Source organism: Calliphora vicina, chromosome 1, assembly GCF_958450345.1.
Source record: "Calliphora vicina chromosome 1, idCalVici1.1, whole genome shotgun sequence".
NCBI lineage: Eukaryota > Metazoa > Arthropoda > Insecta > Diptera > Calliphoridae > Calliphora > Calliphora vicina.
In genome coordinates, this window is record NC_088780.1 from 85851623 (window position 1) to 85873723 (window position 22101).

Here is a 22101-nt window from a genome sequence, read left to right on the forward strand (position 1 = left end):
AAAGTAATCAAAAGAAGTGATAAATTTAAAAACATAAAAGAAATAAACATTGTTTAAAAAAAAATAACTAAATGTGTTGTGTTTTTGAATATTTAATCTTATTCGTACTAAATAAATAGTGCAAAAAATAAACAAAATGTGAATACAAAAAAGAAACTGAAAAATCATATTTTTGTGTTTAAATTCTGCTTTACGAAACTATTATTATATATTGTGCGTGTAATTTGTGCCGTTCAATGTTAAATGTAATCGATTAAATTTATTTTAAAACCAAAATTAACAAAAAAAAAAGACAAATATAGAACGTTTCGACGTTTTATGTGAAAATGGCGCAACCGCCGCCAGATCAAAACTTTTATCATCCACACCCGCATCCTCATGCACATCCTCATCCACAGTTGCAATTGCCACCACAGTTTCGGAATCCCTTTGATTTGGTACGTAGCACCAAACAAATAATATTAAACTTTAATAACTAGACGGAGCTTTATTTTCTATTTATTGATCGAATTTGCTCAATTATTGACAACATAAAAACATGTAGTGATAATTGTAAATAATGGAATTTTACGATATTAAATTTGTACTATTTTTTGCTGTGGATTTCTCTCACCCAGATTTATTTGAAACTGCCTTTATTTGGTTCGCTAAATGCATAGCTTTAAACTAATTAGATTAGAATTTTAAATGTAAATATAGTTTTTTTTCAGTAAAAAGTTGGAGTTAAAGAAATGTGTATCGGCCAACATTTTATCAATTAAAATGTTGTTACTACATGTGTTTGTTTGTTTATTTTATATAGTAACGCTTTAAGGTTTAAATAATTTCTATTGGTAAATATTGTCTCCAAATTTTATGTAATAGTAAATGTTTGCTTAAGTTGTTTTTTTCGAGACTGATTTTTAATATAAACAAATTTAAATAAATATAACTCAAGAAATTCAAGCCCTTCTAAATGCTACAGTTTCCATGGATACTAGGACACTTTTAAAGGAGTCAGTTCGAATCTTATATAACCTTCTACTTAGTATATTTAAACATTTATTTTTGTTTTGGTGAAATAACGTTTTTTTTGGGATAAATCGGTCTTGTATTGAAAAATTGCTTCCTATGTGAGCAAAATTTTTGGTGATAAAAATTTTTGTCTGTGAAAAAAAGTTGCTGTGAATCCTTTATTTTGAATTTCAAGTGGCTCTTCCCATACAAAATAAAAAAGTTATTATTGATTATATGGAGAATTACATCAGTGAGAGCCAGAAAACTTTGCCATAGTCTGGCTAAAAATAGGTGGGCATGGCACCTCCCATATAAACACTTATTTATAACTATAGAGAGTCTTCAAACTTCTGAATCACTTTTTTATCATTGGATGTAAATTCGCGGGATTAGATTAGTGGGCATGGTCCCACTCATGTTCAGTAGTTAGTTATTATTAAATAACTATAATTAAATCCTCAATACTTGACATGATTTATTTTGTTAGCATTATAAGTGAATGGATTAGAAATCGTAGCAATCAGAAAAGAAAATGGAAACAAAAATATTTTTATTTTCGATTATCAGTACAACTGTAATTGGGACAGTTTTCATAATTAGTTTAAATTACATTGATCCCAGAGTTCGATGTTAATCTAAAACTTAATGGGATCGACACTGTGGGCCCCTACCATGTAGAAGAAATATTTTTTTAAGAATATCTGGACAACAGTTATAGTCAGAGTCTTCAAACTATGTATGAATTACTTACCTATCACTGAAAAAAGTTTGTAAAATGTGGGATACATCGGTATCCAATAATATTTATATATAGTGATGATGGATAGCACTTTCAATTACGCCAAATCAATCAAAACTTCACATAAAACCAGTTCTAACATTATAATACTTTAAAAATCATAATGATTGTATTAATTCAAATTTTATATAAGAACTACTTAGCATAGGGTAACATAGAGACGAGACTTAATAGTTTTTGCAAAAAAATTAGGTTTATATTATTTTGCAAAAACTTTTATTTTGCAACAACAAAATACATGTTAGTCAATGAATTTTGTTTTTGTATAAGACATGATTTGATGTATTTTTGTTTGACAAAACGGAGTGTCTCACCTCTATGTTGCTATTTGTTACCCCTATCGTAACAAAAGTAAGAGAGCTATATTCGGCTGTGCCGAATCTTATATACCCTTCACCAAATTATACTTTAAAATAAAAATTTTGAATATTTTTAGGTAAACAAAATTTAAATTTTTTTTCCAGTTGTTTTTTCGAAATTGTTTTTTAAATTTTTTTTTAATTTTTTTTTTTAAATTTTATAATTTTTTTTTTAATTTTAAAAATTTTTTTTAGTTTTTAAATTTTATTTTTTTAATATTTAGTGAAAAAAAAAATTCGGGTTAAAAAATATTTGTTCCGATTTTGACCCATTGTAGGTCCAACTTACTATGGTCTTATATCGTCGTTGCACAGGTCTTTGAAATATCTATCATTAGATATCTTGTTTGTATATATTGTCTGTATTAATGTCTTAGTAATCAAGATATGGGTCAAAAATAGGTCAAAAATCGAGGTTGTACTGGTATTTTCCTTATATCTCAGCCATTTGTGGACCGATTTTCTCGATTTTAAATAGCAACCGAGCCGGAAGAATTTCGGAGATATTGATGTACCATTCGTGTATGTAAGTTATTTGGGGGCTTCAGAAAGTTGATTTCAACACACAGACGGACATGGCTATATCGACTCCGCTATCTATAACGATTCAGAACATATATACTTTGTGGGGTCGCAAATGAAAAATATAGAAATTACAAACGGAATGACAAACTTATATATACCCATGCAACTCATGGTGAAGGGTATAAACAAATATAAAAATATAATAAAATAAACTTTTGTCATTGAAAGCATTAAAAATGATTTGAATTGCAATTATATTTCTCAAGATATTTAGAAAAACTTTTTTCTTGTATAGTAGGAGACTCACCTTCTGTTCCGATCCCTCCAATTTTTGGTTAAACCTCATGCAGTGATAAGAAAATTAATAGGCTAAAGTTCTACAGATATTCGAAATTAACTATTTACCACTAATCCAATCCCGAATTTCAAAGTTTTATGAATATCGGAATTACAGTTCTCAAGATATTTAAAAATAACTATTTACTTTGTACGGTAGGTGACTCACCCCTGTTCCCATCCTTTTAATTTTTGGCTAAACTTCATGCCGTGATATGAAATTTATTCATATAAAGCTTGAAGAATTTCACAATTATAGTACTCGAGATATTTGAAAATTACTATTTACTTTGTATGATATGTACTACGTCCACTAATCCAATCCCAACCATTTTCAGACAAAGCAGGGCAAGGATTTCTATGCAAATGCATGTTTGTAGTCAGTAACTCAAAAACACTTCTGACAATTTATCTTTCCGAATCAAAGAATTTGCAAAAAATTGTATCGATTTATTGTTGCATATTTTTGCATATTTTGTTATAAATGCATATTTTGTATATTTTTCTTTTAAATGCATATATTTAGCATATTTTTCCATTTTATTGTATAATTTTTTTTGCCTATTTAATTTTTTCGTTATATCTTTGCCATTTACAGTCGGATCTTAAAGTATGATATATCAATATTTTTGTCTCGGGACATAGACCTCAAGTATCTCGATCTAGTATTTATCCACCAGATCTTTGTTCCTACCATCCTATTGTCAGAAAATTAATGCTTGCAAGAAATCATTACACTTTTGCTAACGAAGTAATTCGATAATATCTGCAGAACAGTCTGCATTTACCGTTGAATGTATACATATGATGTAACGAAATCGTGTCTTTTTGTCAAAGAAAATTCGACTAAATTTGGTATAATCTTTTCTATTGCTCCAAGGACGAAGTCTATTGACTTTGGTTAGAATCGGTCCAGTATTGTCCTATCTTAAAATAGTGAAATTTATATTTTTTTTATTAATAAATATATTTCAAATGAACTTGTTTATATTGCATATTTTTTAATTTTTAGTGCATATTTTCTCTTTTTATAGTGCATATTATAAGCGCATATTTTTAATTTTTTAGTGCATGAAAATCCTTGCCTTGGTGATAAGTAATTGATTCATACTAAGTTTAAATACTTTTGCGATTATAGTTCTCCAGATATTCGAAAATAACTATTTACTTTGTATGTGTGGTGCCACGCCCATTTATCCAATTCCACCCATTTTCATCCAAGTGCAACACAATGATACCGAAGTAAGTTCCGCGAAGTAATAACTATTAACTTAGAGGAACATATAGTAACAATTTAAAGAGGATCGGTCCACCGGTTTAGGCTCCTATAAGTCACAAACAAATAACCAAACAAACAATATAAATATAGATGGTGTGAAATCAATCAGTTTAAATTTTGTATAACTCTTTAACTGCTTAACTAATTTTTACAATCTCACAGTACGCAGGTTTCAATATAATTTCATAAATATACTTTCTTTTTAACACTGGATATTGAATCCAAAAAATGTCCTTGATCATCTTTCATTTTCTAAAGAAATTCCTTAACCTTACAATTCACTATGTGTCCAAAATCTTGTTTTCAACATCGCTACATATAATTTCTATATCTGACTTCTTGATCTATAAATCAAAAATGTTTTAAATGTTTTTAGAAAAAATATAATTAATTGCTTCGGTGCAAGTAGTTTCAAACAATTTTAGTTTTCTTAAGCTGCTATACGTGTGGGATAAGACCGGTCATCTATATATATTAGAGTGACAATCAGTTGTATGGAAAAAATTTTTTGTTAAAATTTTGAAGAGTGCCGGGTGGAATATTGTGACACTATGCCTAAAAGTTAAGTGCTGAAAATTTGAGCCAAATCGGTCAACGATTTCTGGACGCGCATCGAGGTCAAAGTTCAGATATATGCAAAATTATACTATTTATATGGAATAAATAGGTGAAACTCGTTAAATTTCTGCATTGTTTTCTAGAAATGTATAGATTTATTTATATTAATGAATATTACATTAAAAAAAATTTTTTGGAAGTTAACCCTGCATCTCCTTTGGGTCAAAATGACCCAAAAACTGTATTATTGCCAAAATTGAGGAAAAATGCAAATTTTTCAGATATTTTAAAAATTTTGCTACTAAATAAATACTTTTGCAATTGAATGCAAAATAATCGAAATGTGTACGTAATTATCGTTGTAATGAGATATAAATGACAAAATTTGGTTAAAAAATGTTAAAGTTATTACAAATTCGCCAGACCATTAACGTGTTTCAGGCCACTTGAACAAAAAATTTAGGAAAAAAAATTAACATATTTCGAGAAAAATTAAAATAAAAGCTAATTTTTATTTAAAATATGTCCGTATTTACTTGTGTATGAGTTTTTGTCTTCGTAGGATACCGTTAACCTATTCGCAGGTATGGCCAAAAAAAATTATTTTTTTTAACGGCTGTTTCAAATCTCCATTTTCAAATTTTTAAAAATTTTGTTAAAGAAATTTCAGAATTTTTTGATCATCACATTGGGATTTATTGAGATCAAAATAGGGAATAAAAATATGAAAAAATTATGTCAATACCTCTTCCAGTTTTTCCGTACCTGCGATTTAAATTTTGCGATTTTCAAGAAAAACTATTTTTTTGTCCATATTTAGGCGAATGAGCCCAATTTCCTTAATGTTATAAATTTTAATTAAAACCTATTCATAATATTATAGTCCCTGTAATTTTAAATATGGTCTGAAAGTTTTACTAAAATCGGAAAACGATAACCTTAAATCGTGAAGGTCAAAGGTCAAATTTTTCAATATTTTGAATTTCTAAAGAAAAGATGGCGAAATGTTATATATTTTTGGGCCGATTTTAATGAGACTTGAGGAAAGTATAACTTAAAGTCCAGAATTTAAAATAACGGCACAAAAATGGAATTTAACTCTTAGCAGCACTTGGGGTCCAAATTACCCTCAACATTTAAAATCACAAAAAACACAGCCATTTTGACCCCAAGTGCTCTTAAAGGACTAAATCCATTTTTGCACTGTTGTTGTAAATGTTAGACCCCAATGTATATTTTGCTCAAGTTTCATTAAAATCGGCCCAAAAATATATAACATTTCGCTATCTTTTCTTTAGAAATTCCAAATATTGAAAAATTTGACCTTTGACCTTCACGATTTAAGGTTATCGTTTTCCGATTTTAGTAAAACTTTCAGACCATATTTAAAATTACAAGGACTATAATATTATGAATAGGTTTTAGTTAAAGTTTATAACATTAAGGAAATTGGGCTCATTCGCCTAAATACGGACAAAAAATTTGTTTTTCTTGAAAATCGCAAAATTTAAATCGCAGGTACGGAAAAACTGTAAGAGGTATTGACATAATTTTTTCATATTTTTATTCCCTATTTTGATCTCAATAAATCCCAATGTGATGATCAAAAAATTCTGAAATTTCTTTAACAAAATTTTTAAAAATTTGAAAATGGAGATTCGAAACGGCCGTTAAAAAAAATATTTTTTTTTGGCCATACCAGCGAATAGGTTAACGATATCCTACGAAGACAAAAACTCGTACACAAGTAAATACGGATATATTTTAAATAAAAATTAGCCTTTATTTTAAATTTTCTCGAAATATGTTAATTTTTTTTCTAAATTTTATGTTCAAGTGGCCTGAAACACGTTAATGGTCTGGCGAATTTGTAATAACTTTAAAATTTTTTAACCAAATTTTGTCATTTATATCTCATTACAACGATAATTACGTACACATTTCGATTATTTTGCATTCAATTGCAAAAGTATTTATTTAGTAGCAAAATTTTTAAAATATCTGAAAAATTTGCATTTTTCCCGAATTTTGGCGATAATACAGTTTTTGGGTCATTTTGACCCAAAGGAGATGCAGGGTTAACTTCCAAAAAATTTTTTTTAATGTAATATTCATTAATATAAATAAATCTATACATTTCTAGAAAACAATGCAGAAATTTAACGAGTTTCACCTATTTATTCCATATAAATAGTATAATTTTGCATATATCTGAACTTTGACCTCGATGCGCGTCCAGAAATCGTTGCCCGATTTGGCTCAAATTTTCAGCACTTAACATTTAGGCCTAGTGTCACAATATTCCACCCGGCACTCTTTGAAATCTAAGAAAAAAAAATCGGCTGTCACTCTAATATATATGTATCGATTTGACTGAATAATTTTTTCGCAAATAAAACAAAAATGGTCTGGGTTTATTTTACACTTTCTAGAAGACATTTTAAAATAGTTTTCACTTTAGAGTTTTGTATTTATAGCGATTTATTTACGTTTATCTACAGGAAAGATGTACTTTTAAACAGTATTTATTGTTTTCAATTAATTTTTTTTGGAATTTGTCAAAATAATATAACTCTGAAAGTATTTAGTTGCTTCGCCAGAGTGTTGAGCACCCAAAAACGATATAAATACTTAATTACCACAATTCGGTACACTACAGTGTAAATTTTGACTGTACCTATACAGTCAAAATTTTGACGTATAGGTGGAAAACAAAAAATGGTCAATTAACTAGCGTCCCTAGCTCTCCTCAAAAATATAAGTTTCATTCCATGAGCAAACAAAAATGTTTGATTTGTAAACTAGTGTTATGGACCGATTGTAACAAAATTTTATAGTGCGTTTTCGGATATACAAAATTTATTTAAGCTGAATTTGGTTTGGATGTCTAAGAAATTTCTGAGAGTTTAACTATTTTCAGATAGGGCAGTTGTATGGGGGCTGGGAGAAATAACGGACCGATTCTAATCAAATTCAATAGGCTTCGTCCATGGGGTAATAAAACGGTGTGTGCAAATTTTGTCGAATTATCTTTGAAATTGCGACCTGTAGTTTGATTACAAGGTTTACATTAACGGACGGACATCGCTTAATCGACTCAGAAAGTGATTCTGAGCAGATTGGTATACTTTAAAGGTACAATATTTTTGCACGTTACAAACATCAACACTTACTCAATATACCCTCCCCACTATGGTGTTGTAGGGTATAAAAATGAATGTATGCCTGTTTATTAATTACACTCTGCTACAAAATAACAGTTTTTGTCAGAACTTGAAGAGCGACCTAATGGAGGTTGAGGCCTAGGTGAGGACATACTAAAACCGTTTTCAAAGATTTTGCAACACCCTCAAAATTTTGAGTTAACTATTTTGAAAAAACAATTTTAGGGCAGGTCGTAGTACTTTAGTACCTCTAACTCACACACTTTAACACAGATTTCGAAATTGCTAACAACTATGGATAGGCAAAGAATTGAGCTTTCATAAAGTGTATGCATAAAGTGTATATTTCAAAAACTTGTGTAAGTTTTTATAAAAAGTTTCGCACAGTATTTTAAAGACAATTTTACATACGCAAAAATGAGACATTAATTGTTAAAATCGTTATAAGATTGTACAAATGTTTTTTTTTAATAGTTTTTTGTTTTTTTATTTATATGCGATGGGGGAGAAAACACTAAAAGATACAATTTTCATCCGATTTACATAATTAGAACCATATTTTGTTAAGAACTAATTTTTCTTTATACATTGGTATAAATTTTTATAAGCTTTCATATCAGAATAAGCAATGAAAAGCGACTAAATTCAAAAAAGTTGATAAACTTTGATTTTCTTTTAGATATTCTTAACAAAAATAATACTTATAACTTACAAAAATATCAAAAACTGCACGCCATTATAAAACGTAATTAGTTTCCTTTCCAAACCAGTTAAAAAATTTAAAGTCGGACAAAAACTGACTAAGCTACATTTCGATAAGTCGATGAACATCACTGAAAACGGTTTTTTTAGAATGACACAATTTGTAATGTACCAGCAAGACCCATCGTAGCACCGTGATATTTATTTGTGTGTTTGTGCTTTATAGGATGCTAAAACACTTCATCTATATCTGGAAGGAACAATAGGCTACTTTTTATTTCGAAATTTCAAGTGGACATGACACCTCTCATACAAAGTAAATAGTTATTATTGAATATCTGGTGAACTATAATTGTGAAAGCCACAAAACTTCGCTGGATTTACTTCGGTACTATTGTGCGCAGCTTGACTGAAAATACAAAGTAAATAGTTATTTACGAATATCTGCAGAACAATAATAGTACAGTCTTCATATATTATACGAATCAATTATCAGTGCATGAAGTCTAATAAAAAATGGGACGGATCAGAACTGGGGGTGTGGCACCTTCAATACAAAGTAAATAGTTATTTGAAAATATCTTGAGAACTATAATAGTGGAAGTCGTGAAGTTTTGCCCGAATGGCACCCTTTATATTTTACATTGGTTAATAAAAATAAAAAGTAATTAGTTAATTTCGAATATCTGAAGAACTATAATTTTAAAAGTATTTAAACTTTTTACGAATCAATTTCTTATTACTGTACGGAGATTTTCTGAAAATAGGCTGAATTGGATTAGTGGGCGTGGTACCTCCCATACAAAGTAAATAGTTAATTTGGAATATCTGGAGAACTATAAATTTAAAAATTTGTATGAATCAATTTCTTATAACAAACTTTGTCTGACATTTTTTTTTTATAATTTTACGTAATTTGGCTGATTATTATGGGTGGAACCTCACATATAAAATAAATATCTGGTGAACAGTATTTGAGAAATCCGTAAAGCTTTGAAAGATTTATTATGTTACAAAAATGTGCCAAATTTAGCGAAGAATGGTCCTACAGTGAGTGTGAACAAAGAAAATTGTAAATTCGAGATTCTTTAAGTTTTATTTGAATATTTTTACGATGTTTGGCTGAAAAAAAATTGATATGTATTATATGCCCAGATTTTTGAAAATCGCAGGATATTGTTTGTTTACTATCAATGGCTAAAACATTTATTTGCTTTCCGGTACTAATTAATTAAATTGTTTATAAAATCCTATCACAATGTTTTTATTTTACCATAGTTGGGGCAGCGAAGCATAACGGTTTACACTATACGGTTTATTAGAAACGAAATTAATTAATTGGAAGTGGACTGTGTATGTCTTCTAGAATCACCTAATAATCGGTCCTCGCATAATATGTGTCTAACATGACCTCGATAATAAGATTTGAAATAAAATTATAAACAAAAAACTTACTTCTTCTGTATATGTGTGTAAATACACTGCGAGTCAATATGACAATCGTACCTATAGAATGGAAGTGCGAAATCTCTTTCCTTTATGATTCCACTTTAATAATTATAGATATTAAAATTAATTATAATTGCTTGACTTTGTAAAATTATTTAATAGTTTTTATAAAAAGTGACCAATTGATTGCTCTGACAATAATGCGTATCTGTGATTACTTAGTTTGCACAACTAAAACATAAATGATAAATCAATATACTGGGTTCGGCTGCTATTTAAAAACGGCATACAAACGGCTGAGATATAAGCATAAGACAACCACTATCTCGATATTTATACCCTTCACCATGAGTGGTAAGTTTGACATTTCAATTGTAATTTTTCATTTGCGAAAGTATATATATTCCGGATATTTATAGATAGTGTCCGCCTGTATGCCGAAATCAACTTTTCGCCCCCAAATAACTTATATACATGATTGATACATCAATATATCCGCAATAGTTCCACTTAGGCTATTTAAATTCCGAAAAATCGGTCAAATGACTGAGATACTTATTATGACAACCACGCACAATGGGGGAACTGAAAAAAAATGGAAATAAATCTAACTTCTAAACGCATAGACCGATTTTAACAAAAAATTCCATGGCTATAGAGGAGGTGTTGATAAATTTAAGTTTTGAATTTGGGCCTATAACACAAAGGGGACGGTGAGCCACAATGCCCCAAAGTGGGCACCTCGGCTATATCAAAAATTAAAAATGATGCCAAATTTTAAAAAAATTAATTTGTGAGGAGCGGTTTTAAATGGGTAAAAATAGATAAAAAGAAAAAAAACGTATTGTAGAATGATAATTTTTATTCATATAGGTTTGGGTTATATTTGATTTACATTTGATTTTAAAATATGTACGATGAATCTTATGGTCACAGAATAAAATATATATAGAAGCGCTACTGAGAGACAAACAACCAGTGTTGCCAATTAGCCTTTAGCCATTTTTTTAGCCTTTTTTATATTCATTTAGCCATTTTTATGACTAAATCAAAACTTACATATGTATATATTTACTCTAATGATCTGAAATGTTTGCTGTTGAAAATTAGTAAAATCAGTTCGAAAAAATTGGCAGGAATATTATGACAAAAATTAACTAAAAATGTTGAACCAGTAAGCAATTTAAGCACATACAAATTGTTGGACCTTCCATACATTAAAAAAATGCCATAACTAATATAGAGAAAATGGACGGTATTTGAATAAAAATTGTTAATAAATATGTTAATGTTTTACGCGCGGGTCCGGGCGTTTATAAAATCATATATAGGGTTAAAGAGAATACTTTTAACTTTATCTGGGCGATGTATTGACGTAAATCTAGTACTTTAACAAATATTTTATAACACATGCCATGTAGTATACCGTTTTCAAAGACTACAATCCAACCAATTTAGAAAGAAAAATTCAGTTCATTATCGATAATAATTTAGCTATGATCATTTTTATCTGATCAAATATAGAAAATTAACTTTTTCCAAATTTAATTTAAATATTTATGTTTACATATGTTGGCTACCTTCGTTTTGATATGTTTACTAACTAATGGCAAAATTTATGTTTTTGCCAATGAAAATCGATTCTGTCCGGCGACGTATATAATTTTTAGAATATGATATACGTGTGGCCCCATATTACGTAATTTTAAAGTTAAGGATCAACATACAGGAATAAATAATCTTATTTTATTGCATTTGAACGTGTATTATATTCATATATTTTTGTTTGTCTATTCGGCATAGCCAAATGTAACATTCTAAGTTGTTTTTTGTGTCAAATGTATGTATTTTTTCAATTAAAAACGTTAGCCCTTTTTAGCCTTTTTTTTCCAAGTATTTAGCCCTTTTTGTTCAACATGAATTGGCAACACTGCAAACAACCTAAATCTGTTGTCAAACTCTTAAGTCTTGCAACAACAGAATACATGTAAATCAAAGCACATATTCTGAGTTTTTATATAAAAAATCGTGTTCACAGATCGAGCTCATTTTCTTAATAAAACGCTTATTGGCCAAGTTATTAGCGAATTTAGATATTTTGATTTTGTATATAAAAAATCGATTTTTGTTCAGAATTATGAGTGATCACAGATCGAGTTCCCTTTCTTGATTAAACGCTTATTGGCCAAGTTTATATAAAAAATCAATTTTTGGTCAGAAATATGAGTGATCACAGATAACTTGGCCAATAAGCGTTCCTTTTCTTGATTAAACGGTTATTGGCCAAGTTATTAGCGAATTTAGATATTTTGAGTTTTTATATAAAAAATCGATTTTTGTTCAGAAATATGAGTGATCACAGATCGAGCACCTTTTCTTGATTGAACGCTTATTGGCCAAGTTATTATTGAATTTATATATTTTGAGTTTTTATATAAAAAAATTATTTTTGTTCAAAAATATGAGTGATCATAGATCGAGCTCTTTTTCTTGGTTAAACGTTTATTGGCCAAGTTATGAGCGAATTTAGATAATTTGCATTTTTATATAAAAAATCGATTTTTGTGCAGAAATATGATGTATTTTGCAGATGTATTTAATAAGTGGACGTGGACAAATTTTATTTCTGTAAAAACTTTTGCGGACTATTGCGACCATTAAAAAAAATATGCCAAATTGGTCCAGGTGTCCTGCGATCTTTTCAAAGACCTTTCCAATACGTATATAACCCCGTAAAAATTCGAAACAACGATTGGTCCAAATCAGTTAATATTATTTAACTCGAATTTTTCTTCATCATAATTTTACTTTTTAATAAAACAAAATTTATCACTCATAATTTTAAAGTATTCTTTGGTTTTAATTTTATTTCACTTTCTTCTTAACAAATGAATTCAAAATTTATATAATACGATGTCTTTATTATATATTTTGTCATTTGTTTGAGATCAAGAAAATTATCTATTAATCGCCATAGAACATATTTTTCATAATATTGTAGATACAAATTATCTGTATAAAGATTAACGAATTTAAATTTACTTTATTGTATTTTCATGTTTGTGTTTATTAAAGCTTTTTGACGAACGTACTGGTGCAATCAACTATAATTATATACGCCCATATATTCCAAATCAATTACAAAAGCCAGGTGAGATTGAATATAATTTCATTATAATTAAACATAATGTATTTCGTTACAGATGATTTATCCGACTCACTGGTTATGCGTCGACCACGACGAACGAGAACAACATTTACTAGTGCTCAAATTGCAGAACTGGAACAGCATTTTTTACAAGGTAGATATTTGACGTCATCGCGACTTGCAGAACTCTCAGCTAAACTTGCTCTTGGCACGGCTCAAGTGAAAATTTGGTTTAAGAATCGTAGAAGACGTCATAAAATTCAAGCGGATCAACAGAAAGACTATTCGTGCGACAGTATGCCATTGTCACCCGCTGCATCGAATTCTTCGAAATCTGAGACGAATGGAAGTGCCAGCAGTTGCGGCAGTAGCAGCAGTAGTGGCTCATCAACATCATCTAGCGGACCACCTAGCTTGCAGTCTTTGAGTCTGAATGGTAGTGGTGGATCAACGCCAAATCCATTAACACCCTCTCCAACCCCGACTACACCGACCGCAAATCTCATGGAACATTACGGAGAGGCTGCCTTCAATCCGTACTACTACAATAATCATCATGCTTCGCATCCACCACACCATCATCAAGCCCATCACCATACACATGCCTCATTGACACATCCGTATGCTGCAGCCGGAACACAGTATTATCCTCCTCCAACTGGTAGTTTGCAACATCACCAGCATCAACATCAGCAACAATATCATGCTCATCATCCTCATCAATTTCAGATGCAACACAAACCGCAGGCGTCATCGATCAAAGAAGATCCGGAATACTCCTATGACAATCCGTACTACATGAGAATGCCAACATCTTTGCCTGAAACTACGGCCACAACAACCGTGCAGCCATCAACAGCAATGTCACCAAACTCTGATGTCTATGAACCTCTAACACCAAAAAATGACGAATGTAATGGCGTAGGCGGTGGAAATGGCGATGCGCCTGAGGATTTGAATGAAACTAAAACAACAATACGGGTGAGTTATAAATGTATTTACTTAGTTCTAACCTAAAAAACCACACACAGTGGCTTAGAAAATAACACTGTCCAACAAATTGAGACTTTTTGATTGGAACAGAATAGCGACCCTATAATTCTGAAAGTGCATGTTGAGTAGATAATTTTTGTAGAATAAAATTATAGTCTACCTGGTCGGAATTTCTTTTTACAGTGGGTCAAAGTTTTAATTTTTTGATCGAAGGGAGCAGTATACTAACTGAAAAAAATGTTGTAAGTTAATGTCTAAGAGAATTCTTATTGTCAGAGTTATATTGTGGAATTTTATGGGGATCATTTTTGTGGAAGATCTTAACCCTCTAGCTCCTCTCCTTAGGGGTCAATTTGACCCTTTTTTTCGAGAAAATGAAAAAAAAACTCCTTTCAAAAAGGACATTTAAGGATTAAAATATTCGACGAACATTTTTTCCGGAAAATTTCAGTGGGGGTCACCAAAGATGTGGATAAAGCACTTTACGCTTAATTAGCAAAATTGCACGCCACCTTGGGTTTCACATTTTTAAAAAAAATCGCTAAAAATCTATTTATAATCCGAATGAGCCGATATTTAAAATATAAATAGCCCTAGAGAAGATCTACAAAAATATATATACGTATGTAGATTATCACTTTTAGGTCAAGAGTGATTTAGATTTATTTATTTACTTTTTTTTAAATTTTGTTCGATCTTTTTTAGTTTTTTAGATACTTCTACAGAAGTCATGATGAGGTAACCCAAGTCTTGCGGCATGAGTCCCGAAATGTAGTTCATTATTAATTCGGGTTTTAAATTGAGTAACTAATTCATTAGTAAATGAATTATTCACTTTTTCTAAATTATTTATAACAAATTGTATTATAACCTCAAGCTCTATCAATTGCTTAATCAAGTGGTCTTAGGGAGTTACACAAATATGTAAAAGTTTGATATCATTGTCAACGTAATCATTATAAATGTCATCCTCAATATCATTTTCGATGACCGTTTCAAAATCACATTCGCCATCACTTTCACTACCACTTTAATCTAAGTTAATATTTTGATTGTTAATTGCTATTCTGCTAGTATTTCGCCAGCATATATTCATGTTTAGACGCTAAAATTCCAGTTTCGAAATCAATTCTAAAATCATTTAGCCTTTTTTTACTAAATAACAAATATTTCTGTGGAGTTTTGACAAAACATCTTAAGTCGAGATAAGAAAATATCTTAGTTTTTTTTTATAATAAAACTAACTTTTCAAAACGCTCCGTTTACACTAATCTGCTTCTTCTTACGAATATTAGTGTCTGAGATATAGTAAAAAAAACAAATCAACTTATTTGGAGTTGTTGTTGCTTTGTTTTTGACAAAACAACTTAATTCGCAAAAACTGTTGAATTTATCGGTAATTATTTTATTATTTATCCTTTGTATAATCCTTTGAGACAAATAATAAAGTTCTTTGAGGACAAATAATAAAATATTGATCGATAAATTCAACATTTTTTGTACTCTCCTGAAAAATTTGAAAATTCCACTTAAGTTGTTTTGTCAAAAGTTCACAGATTTTATTCCATACCTTTTATTTTCATTGGATCAAGTCTTAAAATAAACTTTTGAAAGACTTGTTTTTAGAATTGTAACTTTTTGCAGTAATATTTTTATATTTATAGAATATAAAAAGACTCTTTAGTTATTTGTCTAATTTCAGAAACATCATAATTATTGTAAGTTTATTCCTTATTTAAATTTGGAATTATGAAAAATTTTAAGAAATTTAATAAATTTAAATATATATGCACATTTATTTGTTTTATTCGATTATTCTACATGGTAATTTTTATATTGTTCGAATAATTATTCGCAAGAAATTATTCGATTAAGCGAACTATCATTACTCTGAATATTACTGAATACCCTACTACATACTTATGGTCATGATAAAAATATAGAAGGTAGTTTCAATCAAAATTTTTTTTTAAAAAATAAGGTTTTTTGAAGTTTCCTTTTTTTGTGAGCATTATAAAAAGCGTTGCCACATTCCAAAAAATGATTATGATTTTCGAGAATTTTTTTTACAAAATATGTGTAATTTAATTTATTATTTAAATAAAAATGTATTATGTTGTGTTGGCACGTTGACTATTTTTATATGTATGCATTTTCTTCATTTTTTTATTACTATGTAAATATTTTATATCTTTTAAATGGAGGTTTAATTATAAGAGACAAGTAGCACACGGAAGAATGTATTTTCAAGATCTAGCCGAGCACTCTCAGAAAATATAAAAAGTCTTTGAAATCGGATGGAAAACAAAAAAATGGCACGCGTTTAACAAATTTACATGTCGAAGGTGCCCTACTTTGGGTCCCATAGCGCCGCCATTGAAGTATTTGTGGGGTTCATTTTCAAATCTTAAACTCGAATATTCCTTGGGTACGCCGTTTAGAAATACGAGATTTATTTTCAAATAATTTCGATTCTACTCCAGCGTACATAGTTAATGGATTATGATCGGTAATAATCGGTGATATATATCCCAAAATATGTTTACATAATAAATAGTATTTTGAAGTTACCTTGTGTTCATTGGGGCAGCATTCATATCCAATCTCACACGCTTTGTTTTAACTGAAATATTACTTTTAACTAAATGGTCGGAGCACACCATTGGCTGTTTTGGCAAATCTTCTTCGCAAGCTTTACATATATCCATAAACTGTTGTTGTTGTTGGGTAAATATTTTTTCTATTTTTTTAATAATTTTCAAATTAATGAAAATTATGTATTCCCAAAGGGAAAATTTGAAATTGATATGGCATTACTATTTTAACGAAAACGTCAAAATCCTTAAGCATGTCAGACGTAGAATTTTAAAAAATAAAGAGAGAATGAAACTACATTCTATTTTTCTACTATGCTTATGGTCTAAAATTATTTTTACAAAATATCAGTTATATTTCTGATAAACTTTCAAATCAAATACAATAATACAAATAAGGCAAACAAAAATGTCAAGAAAATAGAAATAAAGTTTGCAGCTAAATATCAATCAACTATTTGTAATACTATCGTGTAAACAATAAAGGTTTTTTCGTAACGATTTCAATAATATTATAAATTTGAAAATTGTTAATACTCAATATTGCCATCTATAAATATCTTTATTTGTTATTAAAAATATATATAAAATTAATCTTATATATAAATAGGCCACACGTTTTTTTGTGGTACACTTTTAAGTATGTTATTGTCCACCAATATTGATAAAACATATATGTTTTAAAAGGCTCTTTTCTGTAGATATGCACAATATATAACTTGTTTTTAAAACTCTTTCCATAGAAGTGGTAAAAAGCATTTTAAAAGTGTTCGAGTTTCGGCCAACATGCGATCCTAGTATATATTAATAGCACATGCTGCCAATGCTATCGGCTGTTAATTTTTATACCCTACACCACCATAGTGTGGAGGGTATTATGCGTTTGTGCAGATGTGTGTAACGGCCAAAAATATTGGTCTAACACCCACCTTAAAGTATACCGATCGACTTAGAATCACTTTCTGAGTCGATTAAACGATGTCCGTCCGTCTTGTTGGCTGGCTGTCCATGTAAACCATGCGCAGAGTACAGGTCGCAATTTTGAAGATATTTCGATAAAATTTGGTACATATAATTTTTTCGGCCGAAGGACGAAGCCTATTCAAAATGGATGAAATCGGTCCATTATTTCACCTAGCCCCCATACAAATATCCTCTCGAAATTGGACTTTATCGGTCATAAATGTTTAATTTCGCTCCAAATAAGTTTTATATATACAAAATTCATATCAGCAAATTTTGTTACGATCGGTCCATAATTAGTCATAGCTCCCATATAGAACCGCTTCCGAAAATCATTTTAACGTGCTTAAATCACTTAAAAATGTTGGTATATACACAAAATTCAACATAAATAACTTTCATATAGACATAAATCACACGACCTAATTTTATGGTGATCGGTCCATAATTGGTCCATATAAGGCCCACTTCCGAAAATCACTCACGAATATAAATTATTGATATTTTAAAAGAAAAATATTTTTACTCATTTACTTGGTGTAGGGCATTATATGGTCGGGCTTGACCGACCATACTTTCTTACTTGTTTAAAATTTCGTTTAACAAACATTTTTAAAATGTTAAATTGCGATTTGAGATATGCATAAAATTTCATGATTACACAATTTCAAAATTACACATTTTTGGTACAATGTACCAAAAAACGTTAAATATTTAAAGAGAAGGCATTTGAAGCTCTACAAGTATGAATTTGGTTTTATTGAAAACCTTATGGCTAGTGGATTAGTATTTTTAACAAAAAAATGTAAGAACTATTTAAAAGATATCATGATAAAGTTTTTGATAGTATCTTCACTTAATTATCTTAAAATGGGGAAAATATCGGCAGCTGAACTTTTCTAACATATTTTAAACTTTTTACGAATTTTTTCTAAATAGTTTTTTAAAAGGTATTGTATAATGTGGCTGAATGTTGTCATGATGGAATATTACAGTTTCATGTCGGTGCAAAAATAATTTTCTTTTATAGCGTTGAAGCATCATTTCGGACATGCAAAATCGTTTTTCAAGGACTCTCGGTTTCAATTCGTACCCAATTTCCCCGCTTATGGATGAATACTGTTTGTCGCAAACGTTTTTAAATTGTTGCTTGAGTAGCGCTCAATGCTTTTGCAAGCTCTTGTTGAGTTTTACAACAATTTTCATGAAGTAATGCCTCCAATTCTTGGTCTTCAAACTGCTTTGGCTGGCCTGGGCGATCTTTGTCTTCCGTGTCAATGTCACCACTTCTGAAGTAAAGAAGTAAAGTATTTGTGTACTCTGTATTATAGAGTCGATAATGTTCAATAATTAAGTGACAATACATAACAGCTATGTAAAACAAATAAATGCACTTATATATAACCTATTTGTATTAAATATTATTGGAATACTAACATTTTTTAGAGATTTATTCTAGTTAAAGTGATTTTCGGAAGTGGGTCTTATGAACCGATGGTCACAAAATGTGGTGGTGCAAGTTCCGCTTATATAAAACATATTTGTGCTGAATTTGGTTTGGATATATACACTAGGGTGACCAGATCTCATATGGGGGGAAACAAATGTCGGAATCTAGTTCGTCTGGACCCCACAAAACGATTACCCTTTCCAGATATTGAGATAGCCGAAATTTGAGCTAAATTAAACGAAGTTAACCCGTGCCGCTCTAAATTTTGAGGTGCATTTAAAGGGTGAAAAAAAGCAATTTTTTTAGTATTTGTAAAAATTTTGACATTATGTCATTACTTTTGCAATTTATTTTAAGAGAATAGACATGTACACGCAATTGTCGTTCTAATGCGATATAAAAGACTAAAATTGGTTAAAAAATGTTAACGTTATTAAAAATTCCCCAGGCCATTAATGTGTCTCAGGGAATTAGAACATAAAAGGAAATTAACATATTTCAAGAAATATTAAAATAAAAGCTCATTTTTGCTTAACATATATCCATATTTACTTGTATATGACTTTTTGTCTTCGTAGAATATCGTTAACCTATTCGCAGGTATGACCAAAAAAAATTTTTTTTTAGTCGCAGTTTCAAATATCCATTTTAAAATTTTTTTAAAATTTTGTTAAACAAATATCAGAATTTTTTTGATCTTCACATTTGGATTTATTGATAATATAATAGGGAAAAAATGTGAAAAATGTATGACAATACATTTCAATTTAATTTTTTCTATTTTCGAGAAAAACTAATTTTTTGAACACATTTTGGCGAATAAGCCCAATTTCCTTACTGTTATGCATTTTAAGTAAAACCTGTTAAGAATATTATAGTACAGGTAATTTTAAATTCAGTCGGAAAGTTTTACTAAAATCGAAAACGTTATCCCTTAAATCCCTTAAGGATTGGTATACGTTAAGGTGGGTGTTGGGACAAAGGCTGCAAGCATGCTACATATAAACAATTACCATAAAACAATTTATAAAAAACAAATGATATTTTTGATTTGATTTTAGGAAAATTGAATGACTCATCAGGATCTAAAATCTTATTATTCACTGTTAGGTCAGCTATTTTCATATAAATGTATTGTTTTTGGAAGCCTTAATAATAAAAGGTTTGTTTTTCTACTGAAAATAATTTAAAATGAAAAAAAAAACGAAACCCGATAAATAACACTATCCAACAAATTGAGACTTTTTGATGGGAACAGAATAGCGACCCTATAATTCTGAAAGGGAATGTTGAGTAGATCATTTTTGTAGAATACACTTATAGTCCAGCTGGTCTGAATTTTTTTTACAGTGGGTAAAATTTTTAATTTTGTGATCGAAGGTAGCATTATACTAACTGAAAATAATGTTGTAAGTTAATAACTGAGAGAATTCTTATTGTCAGAGTTATATTGTGGAATTTTAATAATAATAATTACAACAAAAATATTGTCAACATATATATCTCTTGAACTAAAAGAAGATAACCCACACATTTTTTGTAAATATTTTCAAGTAAGTACTACCTAAATATAAAATGTCTTTATATTTGGATAAGAACAGAATTTGTGAGCAACTTTGGGGGCCGCCCACTAGACCCCATTCCAACCATGACACCTGTAAATACAAATCAGCCCACAAATTTTAACTAATACAATTGATTAATAGATTGTGAATACATTTCTAAATTTATTATTATTTGAGACTTTGGCGAAATTTTTAAATTTGCATAGCTATTAATCTGGCTATTTTTGTGTTGATTTCAGGAGCTGGTAACCAATAATGCCAATGGTAATGACGACGCTTGTAGCAATGGTAATCCAATTGGCAGTGAGGGTTCTGGTACCCCAGCAATTAACATTATGGAAGATTGTACTGGCGCATTCGCGAAATTTCAAAAGATGTCACCCGATACCACCGATCCCAACTATCAGTGCACGATGGATACGCTTATGCACGCGTATAACAATCATCGTAACACGTCAGCAAATACTCAGCAATTTGCCACCTATTGTTTCAACTGATCGACTGATAGATAGTTAGATAGATATAGATATTATGTATGGATGTAGTGTTGTTGTTGTTGTTGTTTTTTAACTAAATTAATCTAATGTACTGTACTAACCAAATATGTTGTTCCTTGATTGTATAAAGTCAATATTATAAATTGTTATATAGAATTCATTGTTTTCCCCCATCATTTTATTAAAGTTATTATTATTTTTTATTAATTATTTACTATAATTTAAAATTTAAGTTCTTTACGCCAGTCTTTCTCACTCTCATCTCACTCTCACTCTCACTCTCTCTTTCTAAAAAAAACTATCTTCGAAGAAAAACACATTTCATTTAATGGAGAAAAGTAAAGCATATTTAAAATAATTTCATCAATTGCATTTTGTTTACACAATAATCGATAGTTTATTTGATTTAGTTATAAGTTTTTTTTTGTAAGTTGGTTTTAAGATTTTATATAATTAGTTTATGTAAGTAGTAAGTCTATAGATAAAAACAAAACCTCACTAAATTATATTCGTTGTTCATCTAGCAATGTTGCCAATTCCAGAGCCCATGACTTTGCAACATTGCACCAGATGAATGTATGGGCTCGAGTATGGTTTAGTGCTGTTTTCTTTAGTTTTAATTTAGTTTTTAATAGCTTTAAGTTTTAGTCAATTTAATGCTACTATAAGATGTTACTGGTAGCCAGACAATGATATGCAACTTAATTGAGAAAATCTTTAGACT

At 29.6% G+C, this 22101-nt stretch overlaps 1 protein-coding gene across 1 annotated transcript; it reads left to right on the forward strand.

The window, feature by feature from the left end:
• The first annotated feature begins 326 nt into the window (after window positions 1–326).
• bcd (bicoid) lies at window positions 327–21377 on the forward strand. The gene is made up of 4 exons (XM_065499150.1): window positions 327–437; window positions 13243–13318; window positions 13371–14296; window positions 21120–21377. Exons 1-4 carry the CDS (start codon window positions 327–329, stop codon window positions 21375–21377), a joined length of 1371 nt encoding a protein of 456 aa, XP_065355222.1.
• The last annotated feature ends 724 nt before the right edge of the window (window positions 21378–22101 follow it).